Source organism: Procambarus clarkii, chromosome 37 (assembly GCF_040958095.1).
Source record: "Procambarus clarkii isolate CNS0578487 chromosome 37, FALCON_Pclarkii_2.0, whole genome shotgun sequence".
NCBI lineage: Eukaryota > Metazoa > Arthropoda > Malacostraca > Decapoda > Cambaridae > Procambarus > Procambarus clarkii.
Window position 1 is genome coordinate 27,256,806 of NC_091186.1, and position 23,303 is coordinate 27,280,108.

General features: G+C 44.4%; 1 protein-coding gene across 1 annotated transcript in view; it reads left to right on the top strand.

The window, feature by feature from the left end:
- The window catches only part of LOC123765884 (gamma-1-syntrophin-like), a 313,593-nt gene extending 290,680 nt beyond the window's left edge, over nucleotides 1-22,913 (top strand). Inside the window, exons 4-12 of the mRNA XM_069336934.1 lie at nucleotides 4,597-4,743; nucleotides 8,543-8,702; nucleotides 10,426-10,554; nucleotides 14,176-14,565; nucleotides 15,597-15,781; nucleotides 18,259-18,417; nucleotides 21,646-21,870; nucleotides 22,630-22,857; nucleotides 22,905-22,913. Coding sequence (XP_069193035.1) covers nucleotides 4,597-4,743; nucleotides 8,543-8,702; nucleotides 10,426-10,554; nucleotides 14,176-14,565; nucleotides 15,597-15,781; nucleotides 18,259-18,417; nucleotides 21,646-21,870; nucleotides 22,630-22,857; nucleotides 22,905-22,913 — 1,632 coding nt within the window. The remainder of the gene's footprint in view (nucleotides 1-4,596; nucleotides 4,744-8,542; nucleotides 8,703-10,425; nucleotides 10,555-14,175; nucleotides 14,566-15,596; nucleotides 15,782-18,258; nucleotides 18,418-21,645; nucleotides 21,871-22,629; nucleotides 22,858-22,904) is intronic.
- Nucleotides 22,914-23,303: the final 390 nt, after the last annotated feature.

Consider the following 23,303-nt stretch of genomic DNA (forward strand, 5'->3'; position numbering starts at 1 on the left):
TGTGGGTTTGTGGTGGGTTGTGTGGGTTTGTGGTGGGTTGTGAGGGTTTGTGGTGGGTTGTGTGGGTTTGTGGTGGGTTGTGTGGGTTTGTGGTGGGTTGTGTGGGTTTGTGGTGGGTTGTGTGGGTTTGTGGTGGGTTGTGTGGGTTTGTGGTGGGTTGTGAGGGTTTGTGGTGGGTTGTGTGGGTTTGTGGTGGGTTGTGTGGGTTTGTGGTGGGTTGTGTGGGTTTGTGGTGGGTTGTGTGGGTTTGTGGTGGGTTGTGTGGGTTTGTGGTGGGTTGTGTGGGTTTATGGTGGGTTGTGTGGGTTTGTGGTGGGTTGTGTGGGTTTGTGGTGGGTTGTGTGGGTTTATGGTGGGTTGTGTGGGTTTGTGGTGGGTTGTGTGGGTTTGTGGTGGGTTGTGTGGGTTTATGGTGGGTTGTGTGGGTTTGTGGTGGGTTGTGTGGGTTTGTGGTGGGTTGTGAGGGTTTGTGGTGGGTTGTGTGGGTTTGTGGTGGGTTGTGTGGGTTTGTGGTGGGTTGTGAGGGTTTGTGGTGGGTTGTGTGGGTTTGTGGTCGGTTGTGTGGGTTTGTGGTGGGTTGTGTGGGTTTGTGGTTTGTTGTGTGGGTTTATGGTGGGTTGTGTGGGTTTGTGGTGGGTTGTGTGGGTTTGTGGTGGGTTGTGAGGGTTTGTGGTGGGTTGTGTGGGTTTGTGGTGGGTTGTGTGGGTTTGTGGTGGGTTGTGTGGGTTTGTGGTTTGTTGTGTGGGTTTATGGTGGGTTGTGTGGGTTTGTGGTGGGTTGTGTGGGTTTGTGGTGGGTTGTGAGGGTTTGTGGTGGGTTGTGTGGGTTTGTGGTGGGTTGTGAGTGGTTTGTGGTGGGTTGTGTAGGTTTGTAGTGGGTTGTGTGGGTTTGTGGTGGGTTGTGTGGGTTTGTGGTTGGTTGTGTGGGTTTGTAGTGGGTTGTGTGGGTTTGTGGTGGGTTGTGTGGGTTTATGGTGGGTTGTGTGGGTTTGTGGTGGGTTGTGTGGGTTTGTGGTGGGTTGTGAGGGTTTGTGGTGGGTTGTGTGGGTTTGTGGTGGGTTGTGTGGGTTTGTGGTGGGTTGTGAGGGATTTGTGGTGGTTTGTGGTGGGTTGTGTGGGTTTGTGGTGGTTGTGTGGGTTTGTGGTGGGTTGTGTGGGTTTGTGGTGGGTTGTGAGGGTTTGTGGTGGGTTTATGGTGGGTTGTGTGGGTTTGTGGTGGGTTGTGTGGGTTTGTGGTGGGTTGTGTGGATTTGTAATTGGTTGTGTGGAGTGGTGGTGATAGTGGTGGTGGTAGTGGTGGTGATAGTGGTGGTGATAGTGGTGGTGATAGTGGTGATAGTGGTGGTGATAGTGGTGGTGATAGTGGTGGTGGTAGTGGTGGTGATAGTGGTGGTGATAGTGGTGATAGTGGTGGTGATAGTGGTGGTGATAGTGGTGGTGGTAGTGGTGATAGTGGTGGTGGTAGTGGTGGTGGTAGTGGTGATAGTGGTGGTGATAGTGGTGGTGGTATTGGTGATAGTGGTGGTGATAGTGATGGTGATAGTCGTGGTGATAGTCGTGGTGATAGTGGTGGTGATAGTGGTGGTGATAGTGGTGGTGGTAGTGGTGGTGATAGTGGTGGTGATAGTGGTGGTGGGGGCGGGAAGGATGGTGGTGGTGATAGTGGTGGTGGTAGCGGGAAGGATGGTAGTGGTGATAGTGGTGGTGGTGGCGGGAAGGACAGTGGTGTGATAGTGGTGGTGATAGTGGTGGTGATAATGGTGGTGGTAGTGGTGATGATAGTGGTGGTGATAGTGGTGGTGGTAGTGGTGGTGTTAGTGGTGGTGATAGTGGTGGTGGTAGTGGTGATAGTGGTGGTGATAGTGGTGGTGGTAGTGGTGATAGTGGTGGTGATAGTGGTGGTGGTAGTGGTGATAGTGGTGGTGATAGTGGTGGTGATAGTGGTGGTGGTAGTGGTGATAGTGGTGGTGATAGTGATGGTGATAGTGGTGGTGATAGTGGTGGTGATAGTGGTGGTGGTAGTGGTGGTGATAGTGGTGGTGATAGTGGTGGTGGTAGTGGTGGTGATAGTGGTGGTGATAGTGGTGGTGGTAGTGGTGGTGATAGTGGTGGTGATAGTGGTGGTGATAGTGGTGATAGTGGTGGTGGTAGTGGTGATGATAGTGGTGATAGTGGTGGTTATAGTGGTGGTGATAGTGGTGGTGATAGTGGTGGTGATAGTGGTGGTGATAGTGGTGGTGGTAGTGGTGGTGGTAGTGGTGGTGATGGTGGTGGTAGTGGTGGTGATAGTGGTGGTGATAGTGGTGGTGGTAGTGGTGATGATAGTGGTGGTGATAGTGGTGGTGATAGTGGTGGTGATAGTGGTGGTGGTAGTGGTGATGATAGTGGTGGTGATAGTGGTGGTGGTAGTGGTGGTGATAGTGGTGGTGATAGTGGTGGTGGTAGTGGTGGTGGTAGTGGTGATAGTGGTGGTGATAGTGGTGGTGGTAGTGGTGATAGTGGTGGTGATAGTGGTGGTGGTAGTGGTGATAGTGGTGGTGATAGTGGTGGTGATAGTAGTGGTGATAGTGGTGGTGATAGTGGTGGTGATAGTGATGGTGATAGTGGTGATGATAGTGGTGATAGTGGTGGTGATAGTGGTGATGATAGTGGTGATAGTGGTGGTTATAGTGATGGTGGTAGTGGTGGTGATAGTGGTGGTGATAGTGATGGTGATAGTGGTGGTGATAGTGATGGTGGTAGTGGTGGTGATAGTGGTGTTGATAGTGGTGGTGATAGTGGTGGTTATAGTGATGGTGGTAGTGGTGGTGATAGTGGTGGTGATAGTGGTGGTGATAGTGATGGTGATAGTGGTGGTGATAGTGATGGTGGTAGTGGTGGTGATAGTGGTGTTGATAGTGGTGGTGATAGTGGTGGTTATAGTGATGGTGGTAGTGGTGGTGATAGTGGTGGTGATAGTGGTGTTAGTGGTGGTGATAGTGGTGATGATAGTGGTGGTGATAGTGGTGATGCTAGTGGTGATAGTGGTGGTGAGGGCGGGAAGGATGGTGGTGGTGATAGTGGTGGTGATAGTGGTGATGATAGTGGTGATAGTAGTGGTGGGGGCGGGAAGGATGGTGGTGGTGATAGTGGTGGTGATAGTGGTGGTGGTAGCGGGAAGGATGGTAGTGGTGATAGTGGTGGTGGTGGCGGGAAGGACAGTGGTGTGATAGTGGTGGTGATAGTGGTGGTGATAGTGGTGATAATAGTGGTGGGTGGTGATAGTGGTGGTGGGCGCTGGAAGGATGATGGTGGTGCTTACCTAACAGTGCCTACGGGGTAGTGAGGTTTGGGCCTTGATAACCCGCCTACTAGCCTCGTTGCTCCTGCTGCCTTATAATTTAACTTTCCTAAATTTCAATTTCAATGTCACATCTGACCTTAAAGTTGCGGACGGAGGTGGCTTCCACGACTGCTTCTTTCAGTTTTTCCAGCTGTTCCCTGTTCGGGTAGTCATCAAATGTTTCCTTATATTTATGCGATTTATTTGCGCTTTCAGCGTTCATCTGTGTCTTCTTGTCCCTTCTAAAATATGTTCAATTAGTCTTGGATGTTAAGAGTTTTTGAACAAGTTTAGTCCTGTCAGTAGAGGTTCATTGCCTGCCCCATGGTGTCTTGTTTCTGTCTGTCTGTCTGTCTGTCTGTCTTTCTCTCTCTCTCTCTCTCTCTCTCTCTCTCTCTCTCTCTCTCTCTCTCTCTCTCTCTCTCTCTCTCTCTCTCTCTCTCTCTCTCTCTCTCTCCTCCTCCTCCTCCTCCTCCTCCTCCTCCTCCTCCTCCTCCTCCTCCTCCTATCCTCCTGTGTTAATCCTTTCAAAATAGGGTTTATAACTCAATTATTGCGTCAAAGAGTTCTCATTGATGATAACTTTGATGGGAGCATATTGTAATAACCTTTGTAAGTGTCTCCAGTGTATTATAATTACATATAACCTTTGTGGCGTTAATAATATTATATTTGTGTAATAATGGTTTCTTGGTAATGTGAAATAAATGATATTCATGTATTGAAACAAAGCAAAGACGGAGGTGGCGGTATGGTGATGATTTATAATACTAATAATAATAATAAGAAGAAGAAAAAAATATAATACTTTAAAAAGCAATAATAAATTAAATAAGGATAATAGTAGTAAAGAACAAAAGCGAGAGAAACATTGAACATTTTAAGCATGAACCAATATGGTAGATGATTGTAAGGTGTTCTCTGTTCCCGCTGTTATTGTTACGAGAGGCACAGCAGAAGACAAGAACAGGTCAGTATAGCAACAGAAGGAGATTGAATAAACAACACGAACAGCAGAGTTAAATTAACAATATACAAGAAAAAGTTTTTAAATATTATCAGTTTCTGAGATTACTGACAGGTGTAGTGTCACTTGTACAGGTGTGGTGTCACTTGTGCAGGTGTGGTGTCACTTATGCAGGTGTGGTGTCACTTGTGCAGGTGTAGTGTCACCAGGACTATTACCCCACACATATATACCATCACGTGCTGCTCTGTTCTCCCCCCCCCCCCGCCCCACATACACATTAGTAAGGAGGTTGTCTGTACCCGCAGATGCACGCTGGTCTGGTGAGCGTGAGTGACGGCAAGTCGAGGCAGCAGCCCATGAAGCTCATCCTCACCTCAGACTCCCTCGTCCTTCAGCGAGAACAACTCGTCATCAGCACCAAGAACCTTGAGGCTAACGGTCCTGACGCCAGGGTGAGTATGGCGGCCAGCCTACCTGCGTAAGTAGGGAAAAAGGATGTGAGAGTGTGTGGTACGTTGGCTTCTAAGGCGAGTACCGTGGCTGGTAGTCTGGGTACTGTAGGTATTAGGGTGAGTACCGTTGGTAGCTAGCATGAAAGGTTGTCAGTAGAGCCCCGCGGTTTACCGAGGGCTCGTCTGGCTCCCCACACGACAAGTATGGTCTGGTTGGTGTGTGACAGCGAGGCTCATCTTAACCACGGTACACAGTTCACCACCACTCTGGGGTATTCAGTGTTGCTGTGTTTACTGTGATGGAGAACTAATGAGTGTGTTTGATACACCAGTTATCATGGGGGTCAGCTCTGCCAGTGAATATAGATGTTATTGATTTTCCACACCACATCAGCCAGCCAACGGGCTGAAGCGGCAGCTTTGCAAATTGGCTATTCACTGGTACCAGCCGCACATAGACGAGCGTCGTTACAACCACCAATCCCTTTCCAGTTTCGCCAAAATAACTCATTCGCTAGCGCAAAGGCGTGAAATAGCGCACAAGTAGTGGTTAAATTTTCTTTCAGCCAATGTTGGTGACGTCTTCTGTATTATTAAAAGGTCACCCTTCACAGTCATGGGTCACTCTTCACAGTCCTGGGTCACTCTTCACAGTCCTGGGTCACTCTTCACAGTCCTGGGTCACTCTTCACAGTCCTGGGTCACCCTTCACAGTCCTGGGTCACTCTTCACAGTCCTGGGTCACTCTTCACAGTCCTGGGTCACTCTTCACAGTCCTGGGTCACTCTTCACAGTCCTGGGTCACTCTTCACAGTCCTGGGTCACTCTTCACAGTCCTGGGTCACCCTTCACTACACAACCACACAACCACACAACCACACAACCACACACCACACACCCACACACCACACAACCACACACCACACAACCACACAACCACACACCACACACCACACAACCACACAACCACACACCACACAACCACACACCACACAACCACACAACCACACACCACACAACCACACACCACACAACCACACAACCACACAACCACACACCACAACCACACACCACACAACCACACAACCACACACCACACAACCACACACCACACAACCACACAACCACACACCACACAACCACACAACCACACACCACACAACCACACACCACACAACCACACACCACACAACCACACACCACACACCACACACCACACACCACACAACCACACAACCACACACCACACAACCACACAACCACACACCACACACCACACAACCACACACCACACAACCACACACCACACAACCACACAACCACACAACCACACACCACACAACCACACACCACACAACCACACACCACACAACCACACACCACACAACCACACACCACACAACCACACACCACACAACCACACACCACACAACCACACACCACACAACTACACACGACACAACCACACAACCACACACCACACAACCGCACAATCACACAACCGCACAACCACACACCACACACCACACAACCACACATCACACAACCACACAACCACACACCACACAACCACACACCATACAACCACACACCACACAACCACACACCACACCACACACCACACACCATACAACCACACACCACACAACCACACACCACACAACGACACAACCACACACCACACACCACACACCACACAACCACACATCACACAACCACACACCACACAACCACACACCACACACCACACACCACACACCACACAACCACACACCACACAACCACACACGACACAACCACACACCACACAACCACACACCACACACCACACACCACACCACACACCACACAACCACACACCACACAACCACACACCATACAACCACACACCACACAACCACACACCACACAACCACACACCACACACCACACAACCACACACCATACAACCACACACCACACAACCACACACCACTCAACGACACAACCACACACCACACACCACACACCACACAACCACACACCACACAACCACACACCACACAACGACACAACCACACACCACACACCACACACCACACAACCACACACCACACAACCACACACCACTCCTTGTTCTCCCAGTCTATCCTTCCGTGATTGAAGTCCCTCATGATGATCATATGGGATCGAATTCTACAGACAGGAGAGGCTGCCCTCTCAATTATATTGTTAACTGCCATGTTGTTTTTGTCATTCTCTTGTCTGGGGCTTCTGTCGTTTGGTGGAGGGTTATATATCACCGCTACTACTACTCTTGGTCCTCCCATAGTCATCATGGTGCTTGTTATGTAGTGTCTGAACCCCCTTTCTGCCTGGGATAACCATCTCCTTGAAACTCCACTACTCACGAGAAACTCCTTTCTCATGAGTAGGGCCACTCCGCCTCCGACTTTTTCCAGAGAAGAACCTAAAGCAAAGAGACGGACGTTTTTAGATAAACAAACTTTTTTCATCAGCATCTTGAAAAGTTTGGAGATTGTAGCTCAAAGGCGAAGTGCAGCGGATGGTTTCCTGTCCCTCTGGTTGTCAGAGAAAGAGGAGAATCTTACGGAAATATAAACTATTGGCTCATTGGAAAAGTTGTCCTAGGAAGAGAGGGGGACACTAATGGAAGGCTGCTTAAATACGTGACTATTTGACCAACTTTTTTCTTTTTTTTTTCATTTCTTCATTTGATTGTAACAGTGTGACTTGGTGGTTTCAAGGATCAGATTGCGCTACCGGTACCTGTGGCATGGGAATATTGCGCTACCGGTACCTGTGGCATGGGAATATTGCGCTACCGGTACCTGTGGCATGGGAATATTCAAACGTTTGAACGTTTGAATATCATCTCAGCTGATATTTCACTGCAAGTGCAACCTGTGTGTGAGTTGAGAGGGAGAATTATAGTGTGTACGTGCGATGGTGTTATTGTTGTGAGAGTGGAAGTGATGGATGTGGGCGAGACATTAATGGTAGTGTGTGTGTGAGCTGCTTCCTTCTCTTAGAGGGTCACGTAGTGTCTCGGTGGTGTCATAATGCTTCTTTACTTCTTTTCTTTTCTCTCGTCTTCTCACGCATTATCAACATATTATTCCTTGTCTTTCTCCTCCCTTCGCCCCCTCCAGCAACAACTCCTGTTCCTTCCCCTCCCTCACTGCCCCTTCCTCTCTCCCCTTCCTAGGCCCGCGCCATTGCTCCGTCTGGGGTGTAAATAATGTATCCAGCAGCAGGTAAATCCACAACAGATTACCCTTCATGGCATGCCAGTGTTCCTTGGCGGGTCTTGTACCTACTACCTTCTTCTGCTTCTTTCTCTCTACTCTTCTCTGTTTCTCTCTTCTTCTCCAGTGTTCCGTCTCTCTTCTCTATCTGTTCTTCTTTTGTTTTGTTTTTATTTTATCTTGTATGTGAACGCCGGGGTGTTTAAGCCTGTGATCCATCACGCTTAGTAAACACCGAATTTCATCTTTAAATGTTGGAAATAGGAGACATTGTACTTTGTTTTATCCCAACGGTATACAATACTGGTTTTCTTCTCTCTTGTATAATGTCTCTTATTTACTTGTCTTCGGCTCTTATCTCCGTAACTGGAACTTATGTTCTTTTTCACCTTCACGTTCCACGCCTCGCTTGTCATTGTCTTAATTCCCAGAGGTTGTCTGGCCTGGAGTCTGTCTACGTCGCTGATAATGATGATGACGAGTATCGGGCACTCATCATCACTCTCATCTGCTCTGTCACAGGTGGTAACCCGCCCTCATCTCGCCTACAGATCCGGCGAGTGAAGGTCATCCGACAGCGCAACTCCGGCTTGGGCCTCAGCATCAAGGGAGGGTCCGAGCACAAGCTGCCTATTCTCATCTCGCGGATATTTAAGGATCAAGCCGCCGACCTCACAGGCAAGCTCTTCGTCGGCGACGCCATACTCAAGGGTGAGCGAGACTATATTGTTTCTTTCTCTTCATCATCATTTTTATTCTCCACCTCTTTATAGCCTCTGCATTTTTCCTTTCTTCCTCCTTCATATGAGTGAGCAACTTTGATGGAGGCTGGTGAACTGAGGGTTTGGTAAGGTGTGTAACAATGCTGGGCTTGGGTTGTATGTACGAGGTATTTTAAGTTTATGGAAATATCAATGTGGTAGTGAGGATTATTACCACAAGGATGTCCATGAGTTGAGGAACCATGTACAGTACTTTGTACAGCTCAGGCAAAAGGTTGTATGCACATTTTGAGGGCGTGGCTTGTCTGAAGAGCTGAAAGTGGAGGAGGGTGTGACTGTAAAGTTAAGGTAACGGAGTGGTGGAACAAGAAGGTGGACACGGCTAGTGAATACATGTTGGGAGCTGTATGACGAGTGCCTCGTCCCTCCTCTTATAACAATTACATCTGTCTCTTGTAAACAATTAGTTAGAATATTCTGTGTTAAACTTTAAATCGTTTCTTTAAAATCTGCAATCCGTAATTCCCTTAGATTTGTGTCCATTCCGCCTTGTGTGAAACAATTCCGACAGTGAACAACCAGCACCATGTGACGGGTGTTGACAGTGAACAACCAGCACTATGTGACGGGTGTTGACAGTGAACAACCAGCACCATGTGACGGGTGTTGACAGTGAACAACCAGCACTATGTGACGGGTGTTGACAGTGAACAACCAGCACCATGTGACGGGTGTTGTCTTGTGTGTTGACAGTGAACAACCAGCACCATGTGACGGGTGTTGACAGTGAACAACCAGCACTATGTGACGGGTGTTGGCAGTGAACAACCAGCACCATGTGACGGGTGTTGACAGTGAACAACCAGCACCATGTGACGGGTGTTGACAGTGAACAACCAGCACCATGTGACGGGTGTTCTCTTGTGTGTTGACAGTGAACAACCAGTACCATGTGACGGGTGTTGACAGTGAACAACCAGCACCATGTGACGGGTGTTGTCTTGTGTGTTGACAGTGAACAACCAGCACTATGTGACGGGTGTTGACAGTGAACAACCAGCACCATGTGACGGGTGTTGTCTTGTGTGTTGACAGTGAACAACCAGCACCATGTGACGGGTGTTGACAGTGAACAACCAGCACTATGTGACGGGTGTTGACAGTGAACAACCAGCACCATGTGACGGGTGTTGACAGTGAACAACCAGCACCATGTGACGGGTGTTGACAGTGAACAACCAGCACCATGTGACGGGTGTTGACAGTGAACAACCAGCACCATGTGACGGGTGTTGTCTTGTGTGTTGACAGTGAACAACCAGCACCATGTGACGGGTGTTGACAGTGAACAACCAGCACCATGTGACGGGTGTTGACAGTGAACAACCAGCACTATGTGACAGGTGTTGACAGTGAACAACCAGCACCATGTGACGGGTGTTGACAGTGAACAACCAGCACCATGTGACGGGTGTTGTCTTGTGTGTTGACAGTGAACAACCAGCACCATGTGACAGGTGTTGTCTACTGTGTTGACAGTGAACAACCAGCACCATGTGACAGGTGTTGTCTACTGTGTTGACAGTGAACAACCAGCACCATGTGACGGGGTGTTGTCTTGTGTGTTGACAGTGAACAACCAGCACCATGTGACAGGTGTTGACAGTGAACAACCAGCACCATGTGACAGGTGTTGTCTTGTGTGTTGACAGTGAACAACCAGACTCTGCTGCGGTGTACCCATGACGAGGCTGTGGGCGAGCTGCGTCAGGCGGGGGACGAGGTACTCCTGACCGTCAGACACTACAAGGCCGCCACTCCCTTCCTCAACAAGAACGATGGTAAGTACCATCCTCACATCCTTTCTAATCCTTGAAACTGGCAGAAGGAGCCATGTACACACTAAAGCCATCTACTACTACAACACCCTGCAACACACCTGCAACTACAACATCCAACAAATACAAATCAAATAAAGTTCAATACATAATGAATCAATACATAATGGAACTCTCTGAAAAAACTTACCGGTCAAAATTCTTCTGAGTAACTTTATTTATCTTTGCCAACATTAAAGGCCTAAAATCAACGACGAAAAACAAAGTACCATTTATAAATAGCCTCAACGGAGGCAAATTCATTATTTGGGTCCTTCAGACAAACAATACGGGAGACTACTTGAACAGTGAGATCTGGATACTAGAATAAAATTTACATAGATATGATAGAGTAAGTAGGATAGGACCTTATACTCAGAGCTCCTAAGCTCTGCAAATGACGTTATCTTGAGGTTATCTTGAGATGATTTCGGGGCTTCTTTTAGTGTCCCCGCGGCCCGGTCCTCGACCAGGCCTCCACCCCCAGGAAGCAGCTCGTGACAGCTGACTAACACCCAGGTACCTAATTTACTGCTAGGTAACAAGGTGGTAGAGATACCTGGAATTAAAGTAGAGAAAATAAACCCTAGTTATTATTCTAATATGCAAACCATCAGATGCAACGGTTGAGATAATCTCAGAGCAGATGCAATAGAAAATAATCTCGATAATCTAGAAACCCATTACCAGATATTATCTTCTTTGGAGGCTTTACTCTACCCAGTTTAAGATAAAGAATAATAAACAATAACATTATAAAAGGATATCAACCTGGAAATAACCAAACACGGTTTAGAGAACAACTTAGATTCTAGGAAAAACTTTCGCCCAGAAGATAACAGAACCAATTAGGAACGAAAATATTCTTGACCTGATCTTTACAAACAAAGAAGAAATCAGAGACATTACAATCTCAGATACTAAACACTCAGATCAAAGACTCCTTGAAGTTCAAGTTACGACTCACAGCTCGTAATATCTCCAAATAAGCGTGAGAGGGTTATCTTCTTGAGGTTATCTTGAGATGATTTCGGGGCTTTAGTGTCCCCGCGGCCCGGTCCTCGACCAGGCCTCCACCCCCAGGAAGCAGCCCGTGACAGCTGACTAACACCCAGGTACCTATTTTACTGCTAGGTAACAGGGTGAAAGAAACTCTGCCCATTGTTTCTCGCCGGCGCCTGGGATCGAACCCAGGACCACAGGATCACAAGGCCAGCGTGCTGTCCGCTCGGCCGACCGGCTCCCTCCATTTATATTTATAATATAAATTTTATTTAATAAATAAATAATTTAATATTTATTTAATAAATATTTATTTATTATTTAATAATAAATAAGGGTATTTAATAAATACAATTTTAACAAGAGGACTGCTGGGAAAAAATAAACATAGAACTTGCAAACATCTATCGGAAAACCGTCTTAAATACCAAAACTCTCATGTAAGGAATAGAACAATTGACTGGCAAAGCTTACAAAATATGCTTGAAGGGAAAGCAGTCGACACTGCAGAAGAATGAAAATAATTACTGAATTGTTTAAGCAGACACGACTATCCCAATAAAGAAAAAATAATTTAATCATGGAGATTGAAGAAATAGAGCAGAAGCTGAAGCAAGCACACTAGACTGAAGACATGTAATTGGAACAGAAAGCTGTATAAGATTATATGTGCATATATATAAGTTTTTCACGCATGTGAAATAAAACTCGAAAACCATCAGTATTGGGTCTATACCTGCAATCGTCGGGTTATACACAGAGGACGACAAAGAAATTAGGAAAATCCTAAAAGAACATTATGATGCTATGTTTACCACCCTAATAAACAGCTCTCACCACCGGGTCCCAACTCCTGGAATTGTATATTTATGAAGAAGTGTAAATTACCGGTAGCATGAGCACTGAGGGTTGCGTGGAGAACCCGCAGGTGCAGGAGAGATACCAGGAGCACTTCTGTCAGCAGATATAGCTCCAATACACCAGTGTGCCAGCAAAATATTGGCTAAAAACTATAGACCGGTTAAAGTAACATCACCCATAATAAAAAATTTTGAAAGAGAAGAAATCAGATCGATCCTTAACAGTTAAATAGTTCTCGCTAGTGGTCACTTGTTGAGCTAATTCCTCTTTCTTATGAACTATACAACTGTTGTCTTGAGGAACTTACCATAGAACATTATAAATAAATTTTTGGACTTTGAATTTTCGGTATTATTAAAAATTCTGGCATTACAAAATTTGGGTATTATTAAACATTGACACGGCCTAACCTGCCCATCACCATCTGGCCTGACATCACTCGAGACAGAGTTCCATAGAATTCTGATGCCGTTCCATTTGTGAGGGTCCTCGGGGGGCACTAATTGTGACTCGTAACAAATAACATAAAAACTACACCCGCCGCAATTGTTATGCGCTCCATAATTAATAACTTAAAGAGGGACTGTTCCGGCTGATTGCTGCTTGTTACATGTGATGCTAAGTACTTATGTTGACATAATGTCCCGTTTTCTATACGTGGGTTCTCTGGTAGGTTAAGATAAGACACTTCACTACGACAGTCTCATGACGCTGAGAACGCTCGCGAGAATGGGCTGATGATTCTACGTAGTTGGCTAAGCTGATAGGATTTTTACAGAAACATCAAGTTGAGAGTAACCTTTATTAAGGGTGATGTTTGGCCAGTAAGGATTGTCAAGTGTAAGAGAGGGACACTTAAGTAGCAGCACAAGGAGGGAACTTGAGGGACAGACACCGTGACGTCACACAGGTCAGGGATCATGTATAATTTGTATTTTTGTTACAGTAATTTGACAAATGGGGCTCCAAAGCTGAAAATTTTATTGGTCTCTTCTGTACTGTCTAATGGCAGCAGATTCTATTCACTGTCTCCTAATGTATTTTACTTTGATGATGTGTTTGCAGTATTACAGGTTTATGAGGTGTTGCTCCTGGTTCTGTGTCACAGAAACATTGCTCATGCTATGGACACAACATATCTAATTTGGTAATTTTCACATTTAAGTTTCTGAATGTTTCTCGTATGCATATATTATTACAATCACTGCAATATATTGTGTTCAACTAACTGGCTGTTAGGTCACAATGTTAATTAGTATATGTTGATAGCTGGTAATGTATCATGCTAGTAAAAGTGGGTGCGTGTTAATTATGCTATTTCCTAAAAGAGTTGGAGGTTTGTTAGCTCTAGATATTAAGATGTTTAATTACAGCTGTAAAAGTGCGAGTTGATTAACTGCTTGGTGTCGATGCATGCATGATTGACATTCCCTGAATCTTTGGTTTGGTGATGACCTTAAGGCCTCTCAACCTCACAGAGTTTATTAAAACCATAACACTTTTGCTTACGGACCAACCAGCTTAGTGAAGCTCATTTGGGGTGGTGGATGAATTGTATAATAAGTATTAGGTTAATTAGGTTATTGAGTGATATGTTCACATATGGTCAAAATATGACCAGGCGTTAGTACCGCGGCTGTTGTGGTACTAGCAAACATTAACCAAAAACATAGACGAGAAAACAAGGTGAATCAAATTAATTTGTTTCGTGTGTGATGACAGAGACGTTGAGCAGCACAACAGAGAGCACAGCGTCACAGCTCAGGCCTGAAGATGGCTGGCGCTCCCCCTCTGATCCCACAACCCCAACCACCCCCTCCTCCACCCCCACCTCGGCCAAGATCTCCAATCACAAAATATCAAATAGTGACCAAACTGATTCCATCGTCTCCAATAATAGCACTACCACCGACACCTCCAACACAAGCACAACCACCAACAACCTCAACAAAGTCAACAACAGTCGGAACGAAGTCATCTCGAAGCACACTCCGAACGGCATCTCTAACGCCACCTCCACCACTCCCACCAGCACAGCCACCAACACCTCCACTGCAGACTCCACCCCCAACGGACCAAAGGTGGAGAAGCAATGGGTGGATATAGTTACAGGTGGGTATTCCTCTCAGTCATCCTCTAGTCAGTCTTCTGTCTTGTTCCTTAAACGTACTCTGATAGATTACTCAGAACTGCTCTTTTATACTTGATATCGGTTGACATCTTTGACATTGCTTTCCCCATTAATTCAGCTAATGATGCTCTCAGGTGACGTCGCCTAACGTCTTGGATTCTCATACAGGCATCAATACTCATTAAATTCTGGCATTAAATAACATTGTAATTGCATGCTAATATAAAGTCAATCAAGCAGCCACAGCTTATTGCGTTCAAATGATGTAGGCTGCGAATTTGAAGAAAATTATTTGTTAAACTTAATTTTAAACAGTTTGCACGATTTTTTTCTCTAATACGTTTTTTTGAAAGCTGTTGTGAATGTCTGCCTGTTGAATAAGAAAAAAGTATTTTGTTTCATTTGACATATAATTTAGTAGAGTATTGTTTTGAGCCTTGAGACTTTGGTTTGTCATGTTCTTCGTTAGCTGTAAATTAAGCCATCTTTTAGTGGTTGCCTTACGACAATAATACTTCAGCTGCTGCTACATGTGCTTTACATAATGAGTAACCTTCACGGGAATTATTAATTACTTGATGACCCTATAAATTTCTTTCAACTTGACGCTGAATGATGACTTACATGAATATACCAAATACTGAACTGAATCTAATTGCTTGATAATTTACAGGAAGGGCGTTATTCCTTTTCATTATTTACTTACTTATTTTAAAACTATCGGATTAGGGTTGTTGTCTGCAGTTTTATTTCGTTATATATATAATAGTTCAAATATATATAAAACAGAAGACAATTTTTGTAATTGACAACAAATGCTGTTAATGGAAGAACATAAACAAAGTCACATACTTTATTCGTAAACTTCACCAGTTTACCTTTAATCTATATATTACTCTGTTCTGTCTATCTGTGTCCCTCTGTCTCTGTTTCTGTCTATCTCTGTCCCTCTGTTTCTGTGTATGCCTCTGTGTCACTCTGCCACTCTCCACCACCCGTGCCCTCCCTACAGTGCCACTCATGATGGCCTACATCACACGGTACATCTTCGGCACCGACAAGCTGCGGCCGCAAGCGTTCGAGGTGCGGGGTATAAACGGTATCAGTACTGGTGTGGTGCACTGCCAAGACGCCGCCATGCTGTCCCAGTGGATCAAACACATCACCAACAACATCATCGGCCTTACCAACCTCCAGGTGAGTAACATCATCGGTCTTACCAACCTCCAAGTAACACCATCGGCCTTACCAACCTCCAAGTAACACCATCGGTCTTACCAACCTCCTGGTGAGTAACATCATCGGCCTTACCAACCTCCAGGTGAGTAACATCATCGGTCTTACCAACCTCCAAGTAACACCATCGGCCTTACCACCCTCCAAGTAACACCATCGGTCTTACCAACCTCCTGGTGAGTAACATCATCGGCCTTACCAACCTCCAGGTGAGTAACACCATCGGTCTTACCAACCTCCTGGTGAGTAACACCATCGGTCTTACCAACCTCCAGGTGAGTAACATCATCGGTCTTACCAACCTCCTGGTGAGTAACATCATCGGTCTTACCAACCTCCTGGTGAGTAACATCATCGGTCTTACCAACCTCCTGGTGAGTAACATCATCGGCCTTACCAACCTCCAGGTGAGTAACATCATCGGTCTTACCAACCTCCAGGTGAGTAACACCATCAGCCTTACCAACCTCCAGGTGAGTAACATCATCAGCCTTACCAACCTCCAGGTGAGTAACATCATCAGCCTTACCAACCTCCAGGTGAGTAACATCATCGGCCTTACCAACCTCCAGGTGAGTAACATCATCGGCCTTACCAACCTCCAGGTGAGTAACATCATGGACTTACCAACCTCCAGGTGAGTAACATCATCGGCCTTACCAACCTCCTGGTGAGTAACATCATCGGCCTTACCAACCTCCAGGTGAGTAACATCATCGGTCTTACCAACCTTCTGGTGAGTAACATCATGGACTTTACCATGCGTCAGATGAGTAGCCACCAATTCAGACAAAGTAAGAAATTGAAATTGAAATAAGTTTATTGAGGTAAAATACACACAAAGGGATGAGGCAGCTCAAGCTATTCTCACCCCGTTCAGTACAATGTGTTCATACATATATAGACACACATCACAAACAATAAACATATTACCGAACATTCTGAGAGATAAGCATATACATTTCTTGACAAAGTAAGTACTTATCAAAAGAAGGCGCCAAGCCTTCTTTTCAGACAAAGGTCTACCAGTAGACGTAATATAAATTGACTTTTCTCAAGCTTTTAATAAGGTACCACGTGTAAAACTGGCAAAAAAATTGCACGTTCATGGAATAAATTTTAAAATACTAGAATGGATAAAACAATGGTTAAAACAAAGAAAGCCAACGGTCGTCCTAAATGAAAATAAATCTGGCTAGAGAATTGTGGTGAATGTGGTACTGTAAGTTTCCATCTTGGGGCCAACTTTTTGTCGCATACATCAATGAGAATATTACAAACCATATCATCAAACCTGCAGATGACACTAACATCTATGGCAAAGTAGGAAGCGAGAATGGTATTGAAGTCTTGCAAAGACGTCTACTTGAACTCCACAAATGGTCAGGAGACTGGCAAATGCTCATTAATATTGAAAAAATGCAAGACCTTGTATAGGGTCTTGCATTTGGAAGTAATGGAGAGAGCTTCTTGTATCGACACAATTATAGTTGATTGAGAGTCGAATGACAAATGTCTGATGACTGATGACCGATTATAAAATTATATGGATAACTCTTGTATAATTTATCCCAAACACTATGGCTTCAAAAGAAAAATAGTAGAATCTAGAATCTAGCACAATCGACTTGAGAATGGTCCAGGACGGACCGAAACGTCGTCGTCCCTTCAACTTCTAGTGTGTGGTCTGGTCAACATACTTCAGCCACGTTATTGTGACTCATCGCCTGCATAATAGAATCTACTTTTATAAACAATATCCAAATTTTAATATCTCCTCATGAAGTGGTTACCACATAGGGTGAGCGATTATGTAACAAGGTTGTTGTTGTTGTAATGACAAGGTTATTACCCAATGCTTTTACCTCTTCCCACGACACCTGACTTAACCCCATCAGAGCAGTTACAGCTGTCATCCTGACTTGAATAGGATTGGCGCGTCCACGGACCCCATCCCCAGATCTCCAGTATCAGCTATTGATGCAGACAATGGCTCCAAAGAGCCTCCACTTACGGGCTCACCATAGCCCGTGCTACTTGGAACTATTAGGTCTGAGTAGCTGAATCTAAAACAACAACAACAGTCATTCTCGCTCACTGCTGAATAGGATTCCGGGTGGGATCGAAATATTAAGTCAACGTTTCTTCGTGTTTTCAAAATAGTGGGTTATTATTTTCATAATAATAAATATTAATTTGTATTTAAGGTAATACAAATGTGACCTACGGCGGCCGACGTATGGAATACATTTGGCTTAGGAATGGGTAGTGATTGTAAGGGCTTTGCTTTATATCGATTTTCAGATGAAACTGCGTCTTATTGACTCTCTGACTCGCCTCTTGTTTCTAAATTTGCGGGCAACAATGACTTTCTTTTTCACTGTGCATTTCAATTGGAGTTGTGTTCCACACTGACCTTTTGACTCTTGTTGTTGCAGATGAAGCTGTACAACTCAAGCTTCCCTGCGTCTGAACACGTACTATACATGGGCTGGGTGTGTGAGGGCGTCCTCAACCAAAACCTTCCCTGGCAGAATTGGAAGCCCAAGTTCATCGCTCTCAAGGGTACTGACATCTATATGTTCGACACTCCTCCCGTGAGTAATTTATCCTTAAAATTCACTTCTTCTTATCTTATTCCTCCTCTTCCTTGCTTTATACTTCCTTTTTTTTATTCCACCTCCTTTTCTTCCTCCATCTTTCCTCTCTCTCTTACCACTTCCTTTCCCTACGAATGTTTAGGAAACATAAAATAAGTTTCACATTGAAATTTGTGTTTGTTCTCACCTATTTAACCATCCGAGCCTGATAGATCGAACCTCTGCTCATAATTACCCGTTTCAGGTATCGTCCTCCAGCCCGTCCTCCAAACAAAGATCCAAAAGTGATTCCATGCACCCGCCAAACCCCCTGTTTATGAATGAAAAGCGGTTTACACACGACTCACAACTGCTGACATTCGAACATATCCGGAACAAGTGCTTCACTGACGAATTTTGTTCGAATCACAACGCTATAAATGCTTCACCCACGTACTACAAATACAAATAATCGCCAACAGAACCTAAACACCTAACCTAACCTATCCTATGCCTATATATGCACAATATGCTAATATATTATAATATTAATTTATACTTGAGAAAATTCCCGTTTTGAGTGAACAGTATATTAAAATTTATGAATTCGTCTGTGGGGTCGACCGCTGGATGTAATGGACTTGAGTCACGGACGGGTTGCGTCCTCACTGCTAAGGTTCCCGACCAACTTGTATTCATCTTCCCTCCTCCTTGTCTACTTTGTCTATTATTACAATGCCTCGTGTCTATTACCATGGCCCATCTGTGCCTTCAGCTTATATTATTGTCCTCTCATTACAACACATTTATTATATATATTTCCTGTTTCCACTTTTAATATTACCTAAGTATTTTATGCCTTCCGTGTCACCAATCTGTCTATACTTTTTTGCTTCGTAAAGCTCAGGTGTTATGAAAACAGTAATTATTTTAAATTGTGATGTACAAAAACATCAGTCATAGTTTAACTGTTGAGAAAACTAGTTCTTATAGTGTTTTTCTATTTTACCGCAGTAGCAAAATTGTGTTGACCTGAGACAGCTAAAGCGTTTTACACGAGTACTCTTTTTATCAACAAAGTCTTATTTTTGTTTTTAAATTAAATATATCACAACTTTGTTTTCATTTTAGATATCTTAATGGGTAAGGTATAAAAATGAAGCATTTTATTTCCGGCGAAATAAAAGGTTTATTATGCCACTCGTTAAATACCTAGCCTCACGACCTTATATTTTTTCAGAAATAAACTGCAGCTGCCAGGCTATCGTCCATTTCAAAACCTATCATGATCGTCTTGAAGCAATTTTGAGTTTTCTGAATTTATTTCCAGCTCTAGTTTGATTCGTCCCGACTTCATTTATATTGACCAGACCACACACTAGAAGATGAAGACACGACGACGACGTGTCGGTCCGTCCTGGACCATTATTAAGTCGATTGTGATGGGAGCGAGGGAGACACGGGCATTTATATTAACTTCATTTATACTAACACTTTGTTTCCTTTGGTGTAACCATGTCCTTATTCAACTTAGGATAGCCCCAATTCCTACTGGAGCTATCTCCCAATAACTTCCAGAACCCATTCCAGGTATACTCCAGGCTACTAGCCTCCCAGCCACGTCAACTAAAGGCTTATCACTTTTTTGCAGGAATATTCCTATTCGTCTATAAGCCTCCGGCTGGCTCACTAAATGTCACTCATTTTTGTCTTAGGCAGTGGAGGAGTATTGATCACTCGAATGCTGGTTTCAGTAAGATTGTCCATTATGTATAACAACTTCCTTTGGTCTGTTAAATCTCGGCTGAAATTTGATTTAATTTGTAACTTTGCACTGTTTTAGATAATATTTCAGTGGTCTGTCGTCCACTTTTCATGACATCACCAAACAATATTTCCCCCGCTGCTGCTGCTATCAAATCTTCCCTGGAGACTTGAATTCTCTGTACTTCTCCGTACTTCACACAGGTTTCTGTGCCAGCTTATGTTGAGGTTCAGCTTAAAAGGATGTGCAGTAAAGTACATTAATTAACTGTATATTTATTATCTGTACCTTTCTTCTTGCCATTCACAATTAATCCAGCCTACACCCTGGCCGCAGCCCTCTCTCTCTCTCGTTCAGTCTTAGTCCTTTGCCTCACCCGACTCACTGCTATTCTGCCTCAAGTCCCTTCGATCCTTGGTAAATACTGCTGTGGAAACATTTTGGCTGATGTAAGGAGCATGATGCTAGATGTGATAAAAGACGAAGAATATCTTGATTGTTTCAAATACAGCCTAGATAAATTATACTTGTTTTAGTTATTGTAGTGAGATATAAATATAGAAACCGAATCGTGTAAGTCAATAGGTCTTTAACAGCGTCCTTTATTCTCCACTCAGCTCTCAGCTCCCTTGATCAGCTAAGCTCTCAGCTCCCTTGATCAGCTAAGCTCTCAGCTCCCTTGATCAGCTAAGCTCTCAGCTCCCTTGATCAGCTAAGCTCTCAGCTCCCTTGATCAGCTATTGGTGCGCCTGACAACTCCATCAAGCAGGACCTTGGATGCTGAGCTAGAAGCTCGTCTCTGCTCTTCACAGCTGGACTTTTACTTGGTTATCAGTTTGTATTATACAGGGAGCTGGCGGCTGAGCGGACAGAACACTGGACGCGTGATCCTGTGGTCCCGGGTTCAATCCCAGGCGCCGGCGAGAAACAATGGGCAGAGTTTCTTTAACCCTGATGCCCCTGTTACCTAGCAGTAAATAGGTGCCTGGGAGTTAGTCAGCTGCGGGCTGCTTCCTGGGGGTGGAGGCCTGGTCGAGGACCGGGCCGCGGGGACACTAAGCCCCGAAATCATCTCAACATACAGTTGGTGTCATGTGGCTCGTGAGCTGATCCATATTGTCCGTGGTGGTGGACCCTCCTGACCTTTCTCTGAGCTACCTCTCACTCAGTTTTCTAGTAATAACTGCTTTATTACTTTCAACGTTACATATCTTCTACTTTTCGTTCCTACTTCCTCAATTCCTCAGTAGTAACTACTTGTTGTTGTTGTTATAGATTCAGCTACTCGGAACAAGTTCCAAGTAGGACGGGCTATGGTGAGCCCGTAACTTACCTGGCACAGGAGCGGGGCAAGAAGCACGGGCTATGGTTAGCCTCGTGGACGGAAGATGTCTCCCGTCAGTAACTACTAATGTGCCTCTGTTTTATGTATATGTCTTCCTTAACATCTTACTAAGACTTGCCCTGTGTCTCCCCTGCAGTTGAACACGCACGACTGGGTTGAGCGTGCGTCAGTCTGGGCTGTTCATCAGACCATGTTCCGAGTGATCAAGGAGTCGGAGTATGTAGACGAGAGGCAACACTGCTTCCTCCTGCAGACGGCCATGCAGGAGTCTCGTTACCTCAGCGTTGAGACCCGCCAAGACCTCCTCAGGATTGAAAATGCCTGGCACCGTGCCGTCTACAACGCTGTTACCAGACTTGGGGTGAGTCTCAGCCATAGAGATAAAGAAGGCGCCAGGAACACGTTAGAAGAGATGAGAGATATGAAAAACTGTAATTGGGTGGAGAGAGTACTTATGCACGGATGGATATTAGATTGATATTAGAGGTATGCACAGCTGGCTATTGATAAGAAAGGGAAGGCATACACGGATGGTTATTGAGAGGAGAGGAGATATCAACTGGTTATGGGTGGAGAATGGAGAGCCTGCAAGGAATCTATTGTGGTGAATAAATATATAAAGGTAAGTATACAACACCGAAGTGGTGTTTGGTGTTCTCCAGTAGAGGGATGAAGGGAGGGAAGTACCACCCCCCTACAGTAACTTGGCCGAACATTCTCCTTATATCTGAAGAGTCACAAAAGTGAGTAATGTTCAAGTGGACCTCGGAAGCACGACCACACATTTCTTTGATTTGCCTGGCACTGGCACTGGCACTGGGCATATACCTAGCGCCTGTGACTAATAATATCGAGCAACAGTACCCATGTGTTAGAGAAGATATTTACTAGGTAAACAATCATGTTTGTGTATAAACAGTGCTCAGTTTGTTTTTATTTTTGTTTAGATATTTGTTGCAATTAGACCGACCAAAAACATGCACAAAACAAAGCCAAACCCCATAAAATAATGAATAGTACCTAAACTCGAGCAGACAGTAATTAATTCTAAAAGTTGATATTCTTTACTCTTCTTTTTTATACTGTCACCATACTCAGCCTCGCTCAACAACCATTTCAGAACAAAACATTCGCGGTAACACAAGCCGGGAGATCATCTGGCCTGACGCTGGACTGGTCGGGAGGGTTCGCTCTCTACGACACAGAGACGAGGGAGTACCACTGGCGCTACAAGTTCTCTCAGCTCAAGGGTTCCTCAGATGACTCCAAAACCAAACTGAAGCTCCACTTTCAGAACGAAAACAAAGAGATTGAGACGAAGGTATGTAGTATCTGGGCATGGGTAAGTGTTAGGTGCAGCTCTCTTGGTAAAGTTTGCTTGATGCTTTCTTTAAGAAATATTAGCAATTATAAACATCCCAGTGACATTATATATATATATATATATATATATATATATATATATATATATATATATATATATATATATATATATATATATATATATTAGGGGTACCACCACTGGTGTAATTAAAGGGACCCACATCCTCGAAGAAGAAAATAGTATTCAGAGAAGACCTTGTGGATTCTTACTGAATACTTTAATCTTTTCCTATATATATATATATATATATATATATATATATATATATATATATATATATATATATATATATATATATATATATATATATTAGTATATTTTGGTAGCAGTCTTTCCTGTAGACATATATTATTAAATATGACCGAAAAAGTAAGATTAATAATTCTAACACGAATTTTCTCAATCTTTCG